Raw genomic sequence first — 13,981 nt, 5'->3', positions numbered from 1 at the left:
TTTAATTGAAATACTATCAAACAAGTTTACATGTTGTGAAATGTTACTTAAAATAATATTTTTATTTTGAAGATCAGTGGACTATATTCTAAAACTGGTGTCTACATTCTTCTAAAACTATTTGTATTAGTACACATCATGGCTTAAAAATCTCGTAACCAGGCCATAAAATGCAAAAAAAGTACACAAACTCTCACGAAAAGAACACAGCAGAGAGCCACTAAACATGTTCACGGGATTAGTTGTCAAGCGGACCCCAGGCTCCCATGAGCCATGGCAAAGTGCCGGGATAACGCAAGGAAGAAGAAGAGAGCCACTAAACATTCATACAAAATATGTTTTAGCGTAAGGCCAATGGATTTGGAAGCCTTGAACATTAGATGTTACCTAGAAATACGGGTTTTACATGAACATTGAACTTAGAGAGGCGTTATAAAACCTGCTCGATTGACGTTACGAGACGACAGTGACGTCATAAGACGTAAAACTTGTTATCCCTTTCAATCGAATGACGTAAACTTTTCGTTGATAAGAAAATTCGCTCTATTTTGATGCTGGAATAATTTTCAGCGTCAATAGTATGCTTGACGTAGATATTTAATATCAAATTAATAATATATGTGAGAGTTTTAGGACAAAAACTATTTTATATATTACATTTTTGTTTAGGTTCAAATAGTAGGTATCTGAACAAAGGCTTTATTATCATGGCATTAAAGTGCATGATCAGATATTTAAGAGTACTTTGGCCGCTCCGATATATCTGATGGCGTCTGTACTTAACACAATACGAATCAGATTCATGCAACCACGCCTGCTAGTCCGTATATTGAATAACTTCTTAAGGGGCCCACAGATTACCAGTTCGCCGGACGATATCAGTCTGTCAGTTGTTCGGAGCTGTCAAATTTTGCTTCTAACTGACAGGCCGATATCGTCCGGCGGACTGGTAATCAGTGGGCCCCGTTACCAACTTAATTGAGCGGGGCTAAAAGGTCCGCGCTCCGCAGATAAAAATAACCCCTGACATAAGCCCGAATTGTATGTAACTTAACTCCCAGTAATAAAACAGCGTGTAATAATAATACTCCCAGTAATAAGCAGTTTTACTGCATAAATTGGTCTTTTTATTTCCTAATTAACTAATTAGAAAATGACTAAAAAGCATCACAATTTTGGGGGAGGAATTTCTATTGTATGTTTTTAGCGGCGGGGGTCTTCGCATTGTAAAATATATTAACCTTTTGAACGCCAAGAACATCTAAAGGTGTCGTTAAGACGTTACTAGTCGTGCCCGCCACGCCAAGGACCACTATATAGGTGTTAAGGGACCCACTGATTACCAGGCCGCCGGACGATATCGGGTTATCGGCCTGTCAGTTGTTCGGAGCTGTCAAATTTTTGTTCTAACTGACAGGCCGATATCGTCCGGCGGACTGTTAGTCAGTGGGCTTTATGGCGGACGCTGTCAAAGTAACCTTCACACTTACGAGTATAGGGTTTACATTAGCTCGCTTGCGCCCGGGATCTTGGCGTTTGAGTGATGTTTGTGTTTATGATATAAAGCGTTCATAGGGTTAATACATTACACGTATAACTTACACTTGTATATTATGTGATTATGTGTAAGCTTGACCTTTATGAATACATTGAATGATTTTAATCTCGGGAGCCAGAATTATAATTATATACCAACTTTTCAATGTCAACTTTGATGTATGAGAGAATGTTGTGTCACCTCTGTCACTTACCTAGCACCTAAATGTATGTAGTTTAAAACTTTAAAGTAGTATTAAAGATTTTGTATTTTGCGTTCTACAATAAGCTTCAAAAAATAAGAACTACTTATGTTTAAAAAAATAGCAATTTACGGCCCTTAATCCACTAGAAATACGCTAAAATCTACCAAATTAAGTTGTGTTGTGAAGTATACTTAAGCTTAGATTAGTTCCAGTGAAAGGGCATTAACCCTGAATGAAAAAAAAACAACACTTTTTACCGGCATACCTTACGTAAAACCAAAAACGAATTTCTAAAGAATATCACTTTCAAATAATTGTCAATCAACTTCCAACTCTATACAACAAAACACTAAGTCCATTTTCGTTGAACAGGCGGCAAGTTCTCATCCGGGCAGTACACGTATAAGATCTACCACTTGGCGTCGAAGGTGCCGGCCTTCATCAGGCTGCTGGCGCCCAAGGGGTCCCTCGAGGTACACGAGGAGGCGTGGAACGCTTACCCTTACTGCCGGACTGTTCTTACGGTAAGTGTGAAAGAGATATTACAGATTATATAGGTATTAGTAAACCCTTTGGCGCGCAGGCTGGCTTAATGGCCGTTTTCCACGAGTTGAAAGTTAACGAAAGTAAATTGGGGCCAGGTGTGGAACGCGTATACCTTTACTGCGGGACAGTTCTTACGGTAAGTATGAGAGAGATAGGTTAATTACATAGATTAGGGAAAACGTTTTTCACTGTGACGCTCTTAGAAGTTTGTTTGCGACGTCCCTTCTCTTCAATGGCTAATAGTGCATAAGGGTTGAAAATTCTCGAAAATTTCAAATCGTTTTTCAGGACGTTTTGAAATTTTAGTTTTTTCCGTATTTTTCAGTTTTTTTGGGAAAGAAATGAAACTTTTTTAAACGACAGCGTCAAAGTCAATAGACATTTTCACAAACGATCGCCAGCCAGCATTTAGATAACAAAAAAACACACGACTAAGCAGGTGTAGTTACCTAAGCTATGGATTAAATATAAATGGAAAAATTCACAAGTTCTTTTCAAAGTCCGTTTTTTTCCGTTTAATTCCGATTTTTTTTTCGGAAAAATATATAAACTAAGTGACATGTTTTTGTTCCGAACAAACTTAAAAAAGGCTTTTAGAAAAAAACGGGAATTTTTGCAACCCTAGTGCCTATAGTACCAGTACTACGCTGTCGAACTGTCATAGAAAGGTAATGTATGTGGATCGCTTCGCGACGCCCATGCAGTGGCGTACCGTGAACTAATCTAGCCGTGGGCGAAGTCGCATCTACGAGGCCCTTTCTTTCAATGTGTCCGAAGGGCCTCGCGTGAGGCCCCCCTTGGGGCGCACGGCCGTGGGCGACGGCCCACTTCGCCCACGCCTAGCTACGCCACTGCGCCCCTGATATGATGATATGATGACGCGACCCACTGGGGGCGTCGTGACGCAATGTTAGGAAAGCCCTGTGCAGTCATGTGGTGACCTTCCACAACTGGAGAGTTCATGGAAGGACGTTTGCGCAGCTTAATATGTGTCATGCGCACTTAAAAACTAGCATACTAATACACCCAGTGTCCCGCATCGCAAATCGCACACATTCGAGCGCAAGCGATTCTTTCAAAGGCTGACAAATTGACAATCTGAACAATAAATAAAACACGTAAACAAGAGACACCAGATTAAAGGTTATTGGCGTACGTGACGTAAATGATGTGAAATTGAATAAGGCAAAACCATTTCACTAAGAGCTAGAATCGCCCGCAATCGCTCGCACCATATGAAGGCGTGCGATTTCCGTGACGCCGAGTGCAGATACTGCAATTGGATTTGGACTGTTTTGAAAATGTCGATTCATTCGTTAATGAAGGCAAAAAATAGACTAAGATAAGTCTATTGTGCTTTTTTTGTTATCTTGTTACGACGTCGGACACCGTTGTGTGTCCGACGGACAACTGTAACAGTTTTTTAGAAAACTTTTCTTTGAGCCACTGGAACCATTTTACTGCTACCATGGCAACAACGTACAGTACAAGAAGGTTCATTGACCAACGACAAGATCCTATTGTCGTCACTACAAAGTGACGTACAGATAAATTGTTATTGTATATTTACGGGGACATTTCGTTTACGGCATATCTACAAATATGTACCTACTTAAGTTACTTAACCATGATTTTTGACATGTGACGATAGTCTGGTCTGGGAGCAATAGCACGTTATCTTTGCTGCTTGTTGTTTTACTGCGTTAATACGTCATAAGGTCATTTGAGGCATTATTACCTAATAACTAGAACAGGATAAATAATAGTAGGTACTACTGTACAGAAAGGAAACTTCCTACAAAACCCAAGTTTGACAGCGGTTGAGGCTCGAATCATAATATATGGCACTGGGACTATCCCTTTCGGCTATTTAGGGTTGTCAATCTCATTATCTTATCTGTGGTCGTGCACGCAAAGGGACGTCAAGTTGTGTCAACCCTGATAATTGCTCGGTGCAATGCTGAGCCGAGCGAAGTCGAGTTGGCCCGAAGGGAGTGTGTCAACCCATCCACTGCAGCTTTGACCTAGTCCGCCCATCTCATTTTTGTGCATTTTTTGTGTGGTGGTTTTGTTTTGTCACAATAGTATAAATTGTAGGAAAAACGCGTTTTCCATATAGAATAAAATACATGTAAAGGGGTGTTCATAAATTTTATTATTTTTCCAGAACCCTGGCTACATGAAGGACAATTTCGTCATCTGCATAGAGTCCCTACACTTACCGGACGGTGGTGACCAAACTAATGTAAGTATGCTTATTTGTATGTCTTTCCCATCACGGAACAATGGTGTTCCGGACCTTTGGGAGGCGTGCGCGGAGTCGAAGCCAACACGTAGAGGCCCTTTTGACACTTTAATGAAATGTAAGGGGTACACCGAGCGGATGCTGCCCTTGCCCGTGTCACAGGACGCACGCAAAGGCAGCACCCGCCAGGGTGTAAGTACTGCTGTGCCTGCTTATTATTATTAATGTCACACTGTATAAGAAACTTCAAATAAAAGTAAGATTGTTGATTTTATCTCGGTAGCTTATTATTCTTGTTGTAAAAATACATTATTAATAAACGTATTAAAAATAATATCTTCATTTAACAATTACACAAAATGAAAACAAAAATCTTAGTGTTAATAATGCGATAAATATATTGAAGTCAGATTATGAATACCTATAAATAAAAAGTCCATTTTTAATCGGTGGCCGACTGATTAAAAATGGACTTTTTATTTATAGGTAGGTATTCATAATCTGGCTTTAAGTCAAATTAACTAATTGCTCGATAAGTATTTCATTATCACCAGGTTTCGGCAGAATGATTAAGCCGGGGTTTTTGACCTATTCCATCATATTTACTTCCACTTTCCGTCACAATTTATTAATGATATTAAAACACAATGCAATCCAAAGGAGGCGGATGACAAATGGTTATGATTTTTCCTTAGCCTCGTAAGACACACCATATAAAGTTTCCGAATTTTTTACTTGAACCTTATGCTATAAGTAAATTGGAACGAAATTCGTATGTTTTAAACAGCAATGAAACAAAAGAAATGCTACTTTATTTGGTTAATGAAAGGTTCAAATTAGATTGCAACGAATATGTACATTTTAATGTACATTTAGTCTCAGGAGGTTAGAGCCTTTATAAGAGCCGAGATTATAGCCGTACACGGCGGGAAAAAGTTGATAAGTGGCGAGAAAAAATTGAAGAAAATTGAACTTTATGTAATTTTATTTTAAGTTCAAATTTCTTCAATAAAATATCTCGAGTTATCAACTTCTTCCCGCCGTGTACGATTTAGATTTAGATTAAGAGGCCGAAACAGATTTTAAAATTGGGTATAGTTTTGGTGTTGTTTTGATGACTTTTGATGTGTTTTGACACGACCTGGACGATAGCTCATGCTGAGCGATCCACGCGAAATGCAAATAAAGTCACTTTAGGTATCTGAAGCCCTTAATTGAAGGGATGTTTACAAAAACAACATAAATGACTACACTGGTTGACACCTGAAACGATTAACAATGTTCTTAAAAAAGTATCAACCGCTCTAATAAAGCAGTTATTTTGTTTTTGTAAACATCCCTTCAATTGATAACAAGGTCATATCAAAACGTTCGCTGTTACGTAGACAAACACGATCATATCTGTTATCTGTACAGTTTCGATTTTGAAATGAATTATTTTTTGGTGATTCAGTTTTAGGAAATTTTCAAAATGGCGGAGCTATACCATTTTAGATACGCCTACATCTCATATAATAGCTACTAGTAATAGTAGTAATATTGATGTTTTCTTCCGTTTATATAATGCAAATACGTGTCATGTTTAAGGAAATTACCACAAATACTATAAATAAATCATGATTAATTAGTTAATTACCCACTTAAATGTATACCTATAGATATTTTAAATAATGGAAGAATCTATCGCAATACAGGCAAGAAATTACCTGTAATCTACGGAATCTACCGGACTTGCTGATATTTTATATCTTAGTATAATACAGTCATTAGATAACGTGACGTCATTTAAGACCCAGCTACTATGCAACCGAACCGTTTATATAGAACCGGAATCTTTATAATATGCATAATTACCTATTCAATATTTTTTACGCGAGAAATAAGCATGTAACAGCCAAAGAGTTATTGTACAAGAGATTTAAAGTGTAGTAAAAAATCGTGCTTTAAATTTGACAGCTGTTTCAGGTGTCTTTTTACGGCCCTGTATATTATGCAGTAACTCTGATGAAAGTTGCCATTTCACAATTTAGGGCTCATTTAGACGAGGCGAGAACTCGCATGCGAGTTTCATTACATTGCGGTTTTTGGTCGGTCGGTTGAATTGTACGTAACCAACAGTCCGCAATGTAACTAACTAAAATCGCATGCGAGTTCGCGCGCCGTCTAAATCAGCCCTTAGTTACAAATGTTACAATAAAAAATGGCGCCATGTAGCGCACAATTGTATCTTTGACTTTACGTCATGTATATTAGTTTACGAAGACGCAACGGCTACAATACGGTCTTTTTTTTGGGCAGTCGTGTAAAAAGAGTAGAGCGTAGTAATAGTAACCTATGTAGGTACTTAATAAAACTAGGAAATAAATTAAAAGAAAAAATTAAGGCACTTCAAAATAAAGAAACTGTCTCTCTATCGTACCTCCTAGGTATTAAATCTATTAAAGTCCAAGTTAAAAAACTATAATTATAATAAGCAGCTCTAAGTGATGCCTGTGTTGCCTTGCCAGTAATTGCTGTCACAACATTGATTATCATTAATTCATTACCGACCTATTAGCAACTATACCTACCCACCGTTACACGCAATTTTCCCCTTACTATAATTTTATTACCCGACAACCAAGACGGTAGTCTTTCCGACATCTTTATAGAACGAAATGAAAACAATCTATTTGTGAACAATGGTAGGCGTTCCGTGACCGTGATCTTGGACCAAAGTACGCGTAGATATACCAGAGGGAATCGACTTTTTCTTTTTACTCGTTTTCTCCTGTGTCACAATTAAAACCCCGGTTTTGTGGTATCTAAATTAACAAACATATTCAGATGTAGTGCATAACTAATTGTTTTCCATACTTAGTATTTTCTCGGAAATGTTCGTATTTGTCATGCTACTTCAGTCAACCTCAGTACTTTTTGTACCGAGACTGACTGAAGTAGCAAGACACGTTCGTACGTTTCCGTGAAAATACGATGGAAAATAATTATGCAATACAACTGTATTCCTGTGGCATAGTTATAAGGTGTTTCCACATTGGGCCATCTAAGCACGTCAGTAGATCGTTGTACAACATTCCTTTTAACGAACTATACTACTGTTGTCACACTTTGTTTTGGTAGTCGATTCGATACAATATTCATTATAAATACTCAATTTCCGAGGTATAAATGACTTCCGGTTACTAATAATAGAAGAACACAAAATAAATCTCATCGCAAACGTAAACAATATTATAAACAACTAGTTCTAAACTTCCTTGTTACGAAATAAGGATAGGTTGGTTGTCGAAATATAAAGTGAGCCGATCTCTCGAACAAGTTTGAACAAGATCGGCTCACTTTATATTTCGTCAACTTCAATAAGCCCTATTCGGATTTCGAGATAATCACAAGATCTTGAGACGATTTAGAGATCAACTAGATCTACATTAGATATCGACTAGATGTGACTTGGATATCTAAGTCATAGGGTCTCTATTGTTTCCCAAATAGTTTTAAGTCATAATGTTTTGTTTGTCCGAATTTTCGTTAGTCATAATTGTTTTTTCTCAGAAACGCGTAACTTTTCAGGATTGCCATAAAACAAACCTAACCTAACCTATCTATATAATATAATAACCTTACGAAAATCCTGAAAAGTTAACGGTTTCAGTTTTATGACTATCGATAATATGACAAACAATACATTATGACTTAAAACTGTATGGGAAACAAAGGGACCCCCTAAGTCATAACTTGTCGAAATCGTTCAAGAGGACCTCCAGAATCGCGGAAACGTCAAATTTGACATATCTATCTTACAAATATTTTTAAACTATCCGTATCGTAACTTGTTGAAGTCTAGTCTAGTAGATTCGGAAAATCTAATTCATTTTCCGAATCGAGCCGAATAGCAAATATACGTTAGAAAGTATAAAGGCGAACTTATCCTATGGGGGATCTCTAATTTCGCTATGGAGGAAAAATAACCATAATCCTTATTGAACAAAAGAAACCGCCTCGAACAGAATACAGACTACAAGGACTATAGTTGTGATACACACAACTATGACAAGGACACAGCCAGGGCTCGGAACCGGTTTTTTTTTAAATCCTAAAATATCCCAATATTTTTAATTATTTTATGCTCTTTACGTAGGCCTGAATCATGTATTTAGTTAACAACTTCGTATTATTAGATTGTCCCATTAAAAATAAAATAATAAACCAAAGAACGAAAAAGAACGTAATAATACCTACCGGTATTTTTTGTATGAAGATAACACCGGTTCCGAGCCTTGGACACAGCACATACAAATATAAATATCTAACATAGATAATACATAAACATACATAACATTAGTACCTACATATTTGATGAGATATTTAATGTAACTATAAGCGTAAAAAATGACGCTACTTAAAGATTCATTTCACGACAATCGTGTTGATTATAATATAGATAGTGCATTGGATTAATTTAGCTATATCACTAATTCACCATTATGCTCTATAGTTAGCCGTTATAGTTGTGTCAAAGACTCGCTGCACGTAGTACTCGTATACGTAGTTTTCTCTCTGTCACACCTACCTGCGGCGGGCGGTGTCTCTTTTTTAATTGCTCCACGTGCAGCGAGTGTTTAACACAACTTAAGCAAGGACACGCACACAATGCACACTTTCGACTGGCTTCCTTTTACCCGTGATTTGCAACTTGCAACACAGCCGCTATTGATTTCAAAACTAAGATGACATTATTGTGTTACTACAGCATTGTATTGTTTGTTTGTGTCGTACATATGGCGGGTGACAGAAACCTATGGAAGAGACTGGTCAGCAACATTAGGACATGATGTCACGATCCTCAGCATTGAGGGAACGACTGATGATGATGATGATGATGACAGCATTGTATTTATTGTATTGCCTAATATTATAAAAGCACTTTATTGAAAGCGGTTCGTGCCGAATGAAAACATTCAAACGATACAGAGACCTACGAAAAGTCAATTCAAGCCCTTGACAAAATATGATATAGGTATACTGGGTCAAGCAGATCTTGTCAGTAGAAAAAGGCTGCAAATTTGAAAAATGTAGGCGCGAAAGGATATCGTCCCATAGAAAATTTGAATTTCGCGCCTTTTTCTACTGACAAGATTTGCTTGACCATCTATATTAACCCCTTTTAGTCCCAGGGATCTCATAATAGCCAAAAAATAACCTTGAGGTTTTAATCCTTTACCAGGCTGACATTTCTTTCACAAATGACAATCGAATGTCAGTCTTACTCATCGAAAATAGAACACATGTTTGAAGTGCCGTATGTGGGAATCCCTTAGCCTGGTAAAGGGTTAACAACGGTTGCACTCAATGGGTTAATTGTGACGATTCCCTAGTAATAATAGTACGCAATAAGTTAAATAAGTTAGATTTATGACAGATCTCACGGAACTACCTACCATAAATCGTAATAGTTAATGTACTCAATCATAATTATTCTCTGACATAGATAAATATTCATCATTACAGGTGCACGAGCTACCACCGGAGAAGTTAAAAAACCGAGAAGTCGTCCACATTGACATCGCCAACGACCCCCTCTCGTCGGCCGACTACAAGGCGGAGACGGACCCGACCAAGTTCAAGTCGGTCAAGACCGGCCGCGGTCCGCTGACCGGGCCCAATTGGAAGGCGGATATCAAGCCGGTTATGACGTGCTACAAGCTGGTTACGGCAGAGTTCAAGTGGTTTGGCTTGCAGGTACGGTTTATTATTAATCCCCGACGAAGTTCAAGTCGGTCAAGACCGGCCGCGGTCCGCTGACCGGGCCCAATTGGAAGGCGGATATCAAGCCGGTTATGACGTGCTACAAGCTGGTTACGGCAGAGTTCACGTGGTTTGGCTTGCAGGTACGGTTTATTATTAATCCCCGACGAAGTTCAAGTCGGTCAAGACCGGCCGCGGTTCTCTGGTCGGGCCCAATTGGAAGGCGGACATCAAGCCGGTTATGACGTGCTACAAGCTGGTTACGGCTGAGTTCAAGTGGTATCGCTTGCAGGTACGGTTTATTATTAATCCCCGACGAAGTTCAAGTCGGTCAAGACCGGCCGCGGTCCGCTGACCGGGCCCAATTGGAAGGCGGATATCAAGCCGGTTATGACGTGCTACAAGCTGGTTACGGCAGAGTTCAAGTGGTTTGGCTTGCAGGTACGGTTTATTATTAATCCCCGACGAAGTTCAAGTCGGTCAAGACCGGCCGCGGTTCTCTGGTCGGGCCCAATTGGAAGGCGGACATCAAGCCGGTTATGACGTGCTACAAGCTGGTTACGGCTGAGTTCAAGTGGTATCGCTTGCAGGTACGGTTTATTATTAATCCCCGACGAAGTTCAAGTCGGTCAAGACCGGCCGCGGTCCGCTGGCCGGGCCCAATTGGAAGGCGGATATCAAGCCGGTCACGACGTGCTACAAGCTGGTTACGGCTGAGTTCAAGTGGTTTGGCTTGCAGGTACGGTTTATTCTTAACCCCCGACGAAGTTTGAGTCGGTCAAGACCGGCCGCGGTCCGCTGGTCGGGCCCAATGGAAGGCGGATATCAAGCCGATCATGACGTGCTATGCTACAAGCTTGTCACGGCTGAGTTCAAGTGGTTCGGCTTGCAGGTAAAGTTCATTGTAGCTTGTAGGACCCGACGAAGTTCAAGTCGGTCAAGACCGGCCGCGGTCCGCTGGTCGAGCCCAATTGGAAGGCGGATATCAAGCCGGTTATGACGTGCTACAAGCTTGTCACGGCTGAGTTCAAGTGGTTTGGCTTGCAGGTGAGGGTTGTTATAGGCTCTCGATCAAGTTCAGGTCGGTCACGACCGGCTGCGGCCCGCTGGTCGGGCCGAATTGGCCGAGAATGGCATTTACATAATCGTTTTTAGGGTTCTTCCGTACCCAAAGGGTAAAAACGGGGCCCTATTACTAAGACTCCCCGTCCGTCTGTCCGTCTGTCTGTCACCATGTATCTCATAGCATAGAAAAAGAAGTAACGAAGAAAAGTAACTCAGTACATTGCTACACGGCTTACGTAAATCGCGTTATCTTCGCCGGTACCTCGAATGTCTTCGCGTTATTTTTAGATGGCGTTGTTATCAATAAATAATAGTGACATCTAGTGAGGTAGCAATGAATTACACCGTCAAGTAACCATATCTAAGAATTGATTTAATATTTTGACGCCCGCGCCACTTCAGTTTTGGTCGAGAGGTTTGAGTATTTGACTTGCAATTCTGAGTACTCGGGTTCGAGACCCAGCTCCGGTGGCACTTTTTTTATTTTATTTTACATTATCCGAAAAATTTTCATCAAAAATATATTTTTTTTAATGTAATATACAATTCATGAAGTAAACATTGTTACATCCATAAATGTATCTGAAGAAACCCCTACATACTAAAAATTATAAAAAAATCAAAAACATCCTATATGTAAAAAACATAATTAGTAAAAATATCTTTGTATTTAACGCCATGTATTTATTATGTGAGAGTGTTTGTTCTACAGTGTAATGTATATTGCATTTTGTATCTCAATGAGATACAAAAGACATACCTACAATACTCGAAAGTATGTTTTCCCGAAATGAAAGCAATAATAATCTTATGTTAATTTGTGCTCATTTATCATATCAAAACACTATCAAAACAAGAAGTCCTTGGACTTAGAATATACTTACCGATAGGTATGTAATATGTTTCTCTCAAATAGTTAATATTAGTTGTTCCTGATTTATAGATTTTTCTTAGTGATGCAACGAATAATACTTATTATAAATAGAATCTAGATATTTACCTATCATTGAGATACAAACTTAAAATTGCAGTTGTCCCCTGGACACCAACCTCATTTTCCTTCACTTTAGTTTCGAAAAAAACTCCCTTACTTTAGTTGGGTTTTGTATGAAATATTTGACACAACCTAACTTATGTTTTGAAAGCGTTGACTTAAAATTTTTAACTCCCCTCTTGGTGCTAACGTCAGAAACTAGAATACCTACTCGTAACGCTATGGCTTTTCATGTAAAACTTTATTTAGGCTTATTCTGTTTATTTCATATTTTTACAGCCTACGCCAACACACTTACAAGAAATTAAAATTTTAAATTACAAATAATACTTTTTAAACTACAAACACAACCCCCTAGTCAGTAAATAAACGCCTACATTTTTAAAATTTGCTGCCTTTTTCTATTGACAATGTTGGTGTACCAGAGTATAAATATGTAGCTTTCCAACAGAGAAGGGTCCTTATGGTTCATGTACAATAAGGACCTTTTTATCAGAATTTCAGTTGGAATTTCAGATGGAAAGGACCTTATTGTACTTGAACCATAAGGACCCTTCTGTGATGGAAAGCCACATATTACAAATTATAGTTAAAGCAAATAGGATCCTGTTGTCAACTATCATTGAACACAGAACACAGTTGTGGCAATTCAGCAAATATAATGAAGGTGGGTAGACAAAAATAAAGCATGGATTGAAATAAGGATAAAATTTATTAATGGGTATTAATAACTAATTAAAAATTCTTCATTGCATCGAACTGCATCCATTGAAGCAGGAATTGACAATTTCATGTTTCTCCTCTTATTCCATATAAATAATACTTTGTCACTTCATTTTTTCAGATATAATACATTGTTGTTGTTGATTGTTCAATGGCAACCCGGAGGTGTGTAGGGCCTCCACAACATCCTTCCACGCTTTTCTGTCTTGAGCATCCATCTTGGCCTCGTTCCGGCTCAGTCAGATATAATACATTGACCAGTAGTAACTCTATCCATTGGTTAGCAGGCGTATGATGTTTAACGACATGTTTCCCCTTCTAAATTTAAAACATATTTCCGATCGTTCGCTTTTCGGGTGATAGGAGCTAGAATGGGAGCACCTGAAATCAAAAAAATAATTTGTTGCATACAAAAACATCTTAAAGATACAATTCTGACCAGGGACCGAATACCAGTATATTTTTCATACAAATTAACGGGTATTCAATTTCAGTATCACGGTTGTTTATGTATATTTTTGATTCCTGATGCTATTCACTATATTTTTGCATTTAATTTAGAGATCTTATCAATCACTATCCTTACCTAAATACTATTCTAAACTATAAAAAAAATACTGTGAATGCTATGTGATATTTTATTATTGGTTATACCGGATACCGGTAACGGTCCCTGATTTTTACTACATTTTTGCAGGGAAAGCAAGCATTCATCATAAAAATCATTATTTTTTCAAAATAAAGTCCATAACTTGAGTGTTTATAACTACATCTGTATTTTCTAAAATTGTTACTTTTCAAAAAAATTAAAACAACCTTACATTAAGACCTTTCTGTTGGTAAAACTAGATTATATTAACAACTTACATAGATTCAGTAAAATGTTACTGAGGATTATCTTACATGGTTTGACATTAAGAA

General features: G+C 38.3%; 3 protein-coding genes and 1 long non-coding RNA gene across 4 annotated transcripts in view; 2 read left to right on the top strand and 2 right to left on the bottom strand.

Annotated features, from left to right (window-relative positions):
* Window positions 1-13,981, top strand: part of LOC134800287 (uncharacterized) — a 197,310-nt gene that overhangs the window by 21,394 nt on the left and 161,935 nt on the right. The gene's annotated exons all lie outside the window — the stretch shown is intronic.
* LOC134800242 (uncharacterized) overlaps window positions 1-13,981 on the bottom strand; it is a 310,488-nt gene that overhangs the window by 153,615 nt on the left and 142,892 nt on the right. The gene's annotated exons all lie outside the window — the stretch shown is intronic.
* The window catches only part of LOC134800175 (glucose dehydrogenase [FAD, quinone]-like), an 89,369-nt gene that overhangs the window by 26,422 nt on the left and 48,966 nt on the right, over window positions 1-13,981 (bottom strand). The gene's annotated exons all lie outside the window — the stretch shown is intronic.
* Window positions 1-13,981, top strand: part of LOC134799968 (phosphatidylinositol transfer protein alpha isoform) — a 34,608-nt gene that overhangs the window by 13,269 nt on the left and 7,358 nt on the right. Inside the window, exons 4-6 of the mRNA XM_063772398.1 lie at window positions 2,115-2,266; window positions 4,456-4,533; window positions 10,042-10,272. Coding sequence (XP_063628468.1) covers window positions 2,115-2,266; window positions 4,456-4,533; window positions 10,042-10,272 — 461 coding nt within the window. The remainder of the gene's footprint in view (window positions 1-2,114; window positions 2,267-4,455; window positions 4,534-10,041; window positions 10,273-13,981) is intronic.

The sequence above is a fragment of the Cydia splendana genome, chromosome 19 (genome assembly GCF_910591565.1).
Source record: "Cydia splendana chromosome 19, ilCydSple1.2, whole genome shotgun sequence".
NCBI lineage: Eukaryota > Metazoa > Arthropoda > Insecta > Lepidoptera > Tortricidae > Cydia > Cydia splendana.
Note: the sequence above shows the minus strand (reverse complement) of the source record. Positions and strands in the feature narration are given on the sequence as shown.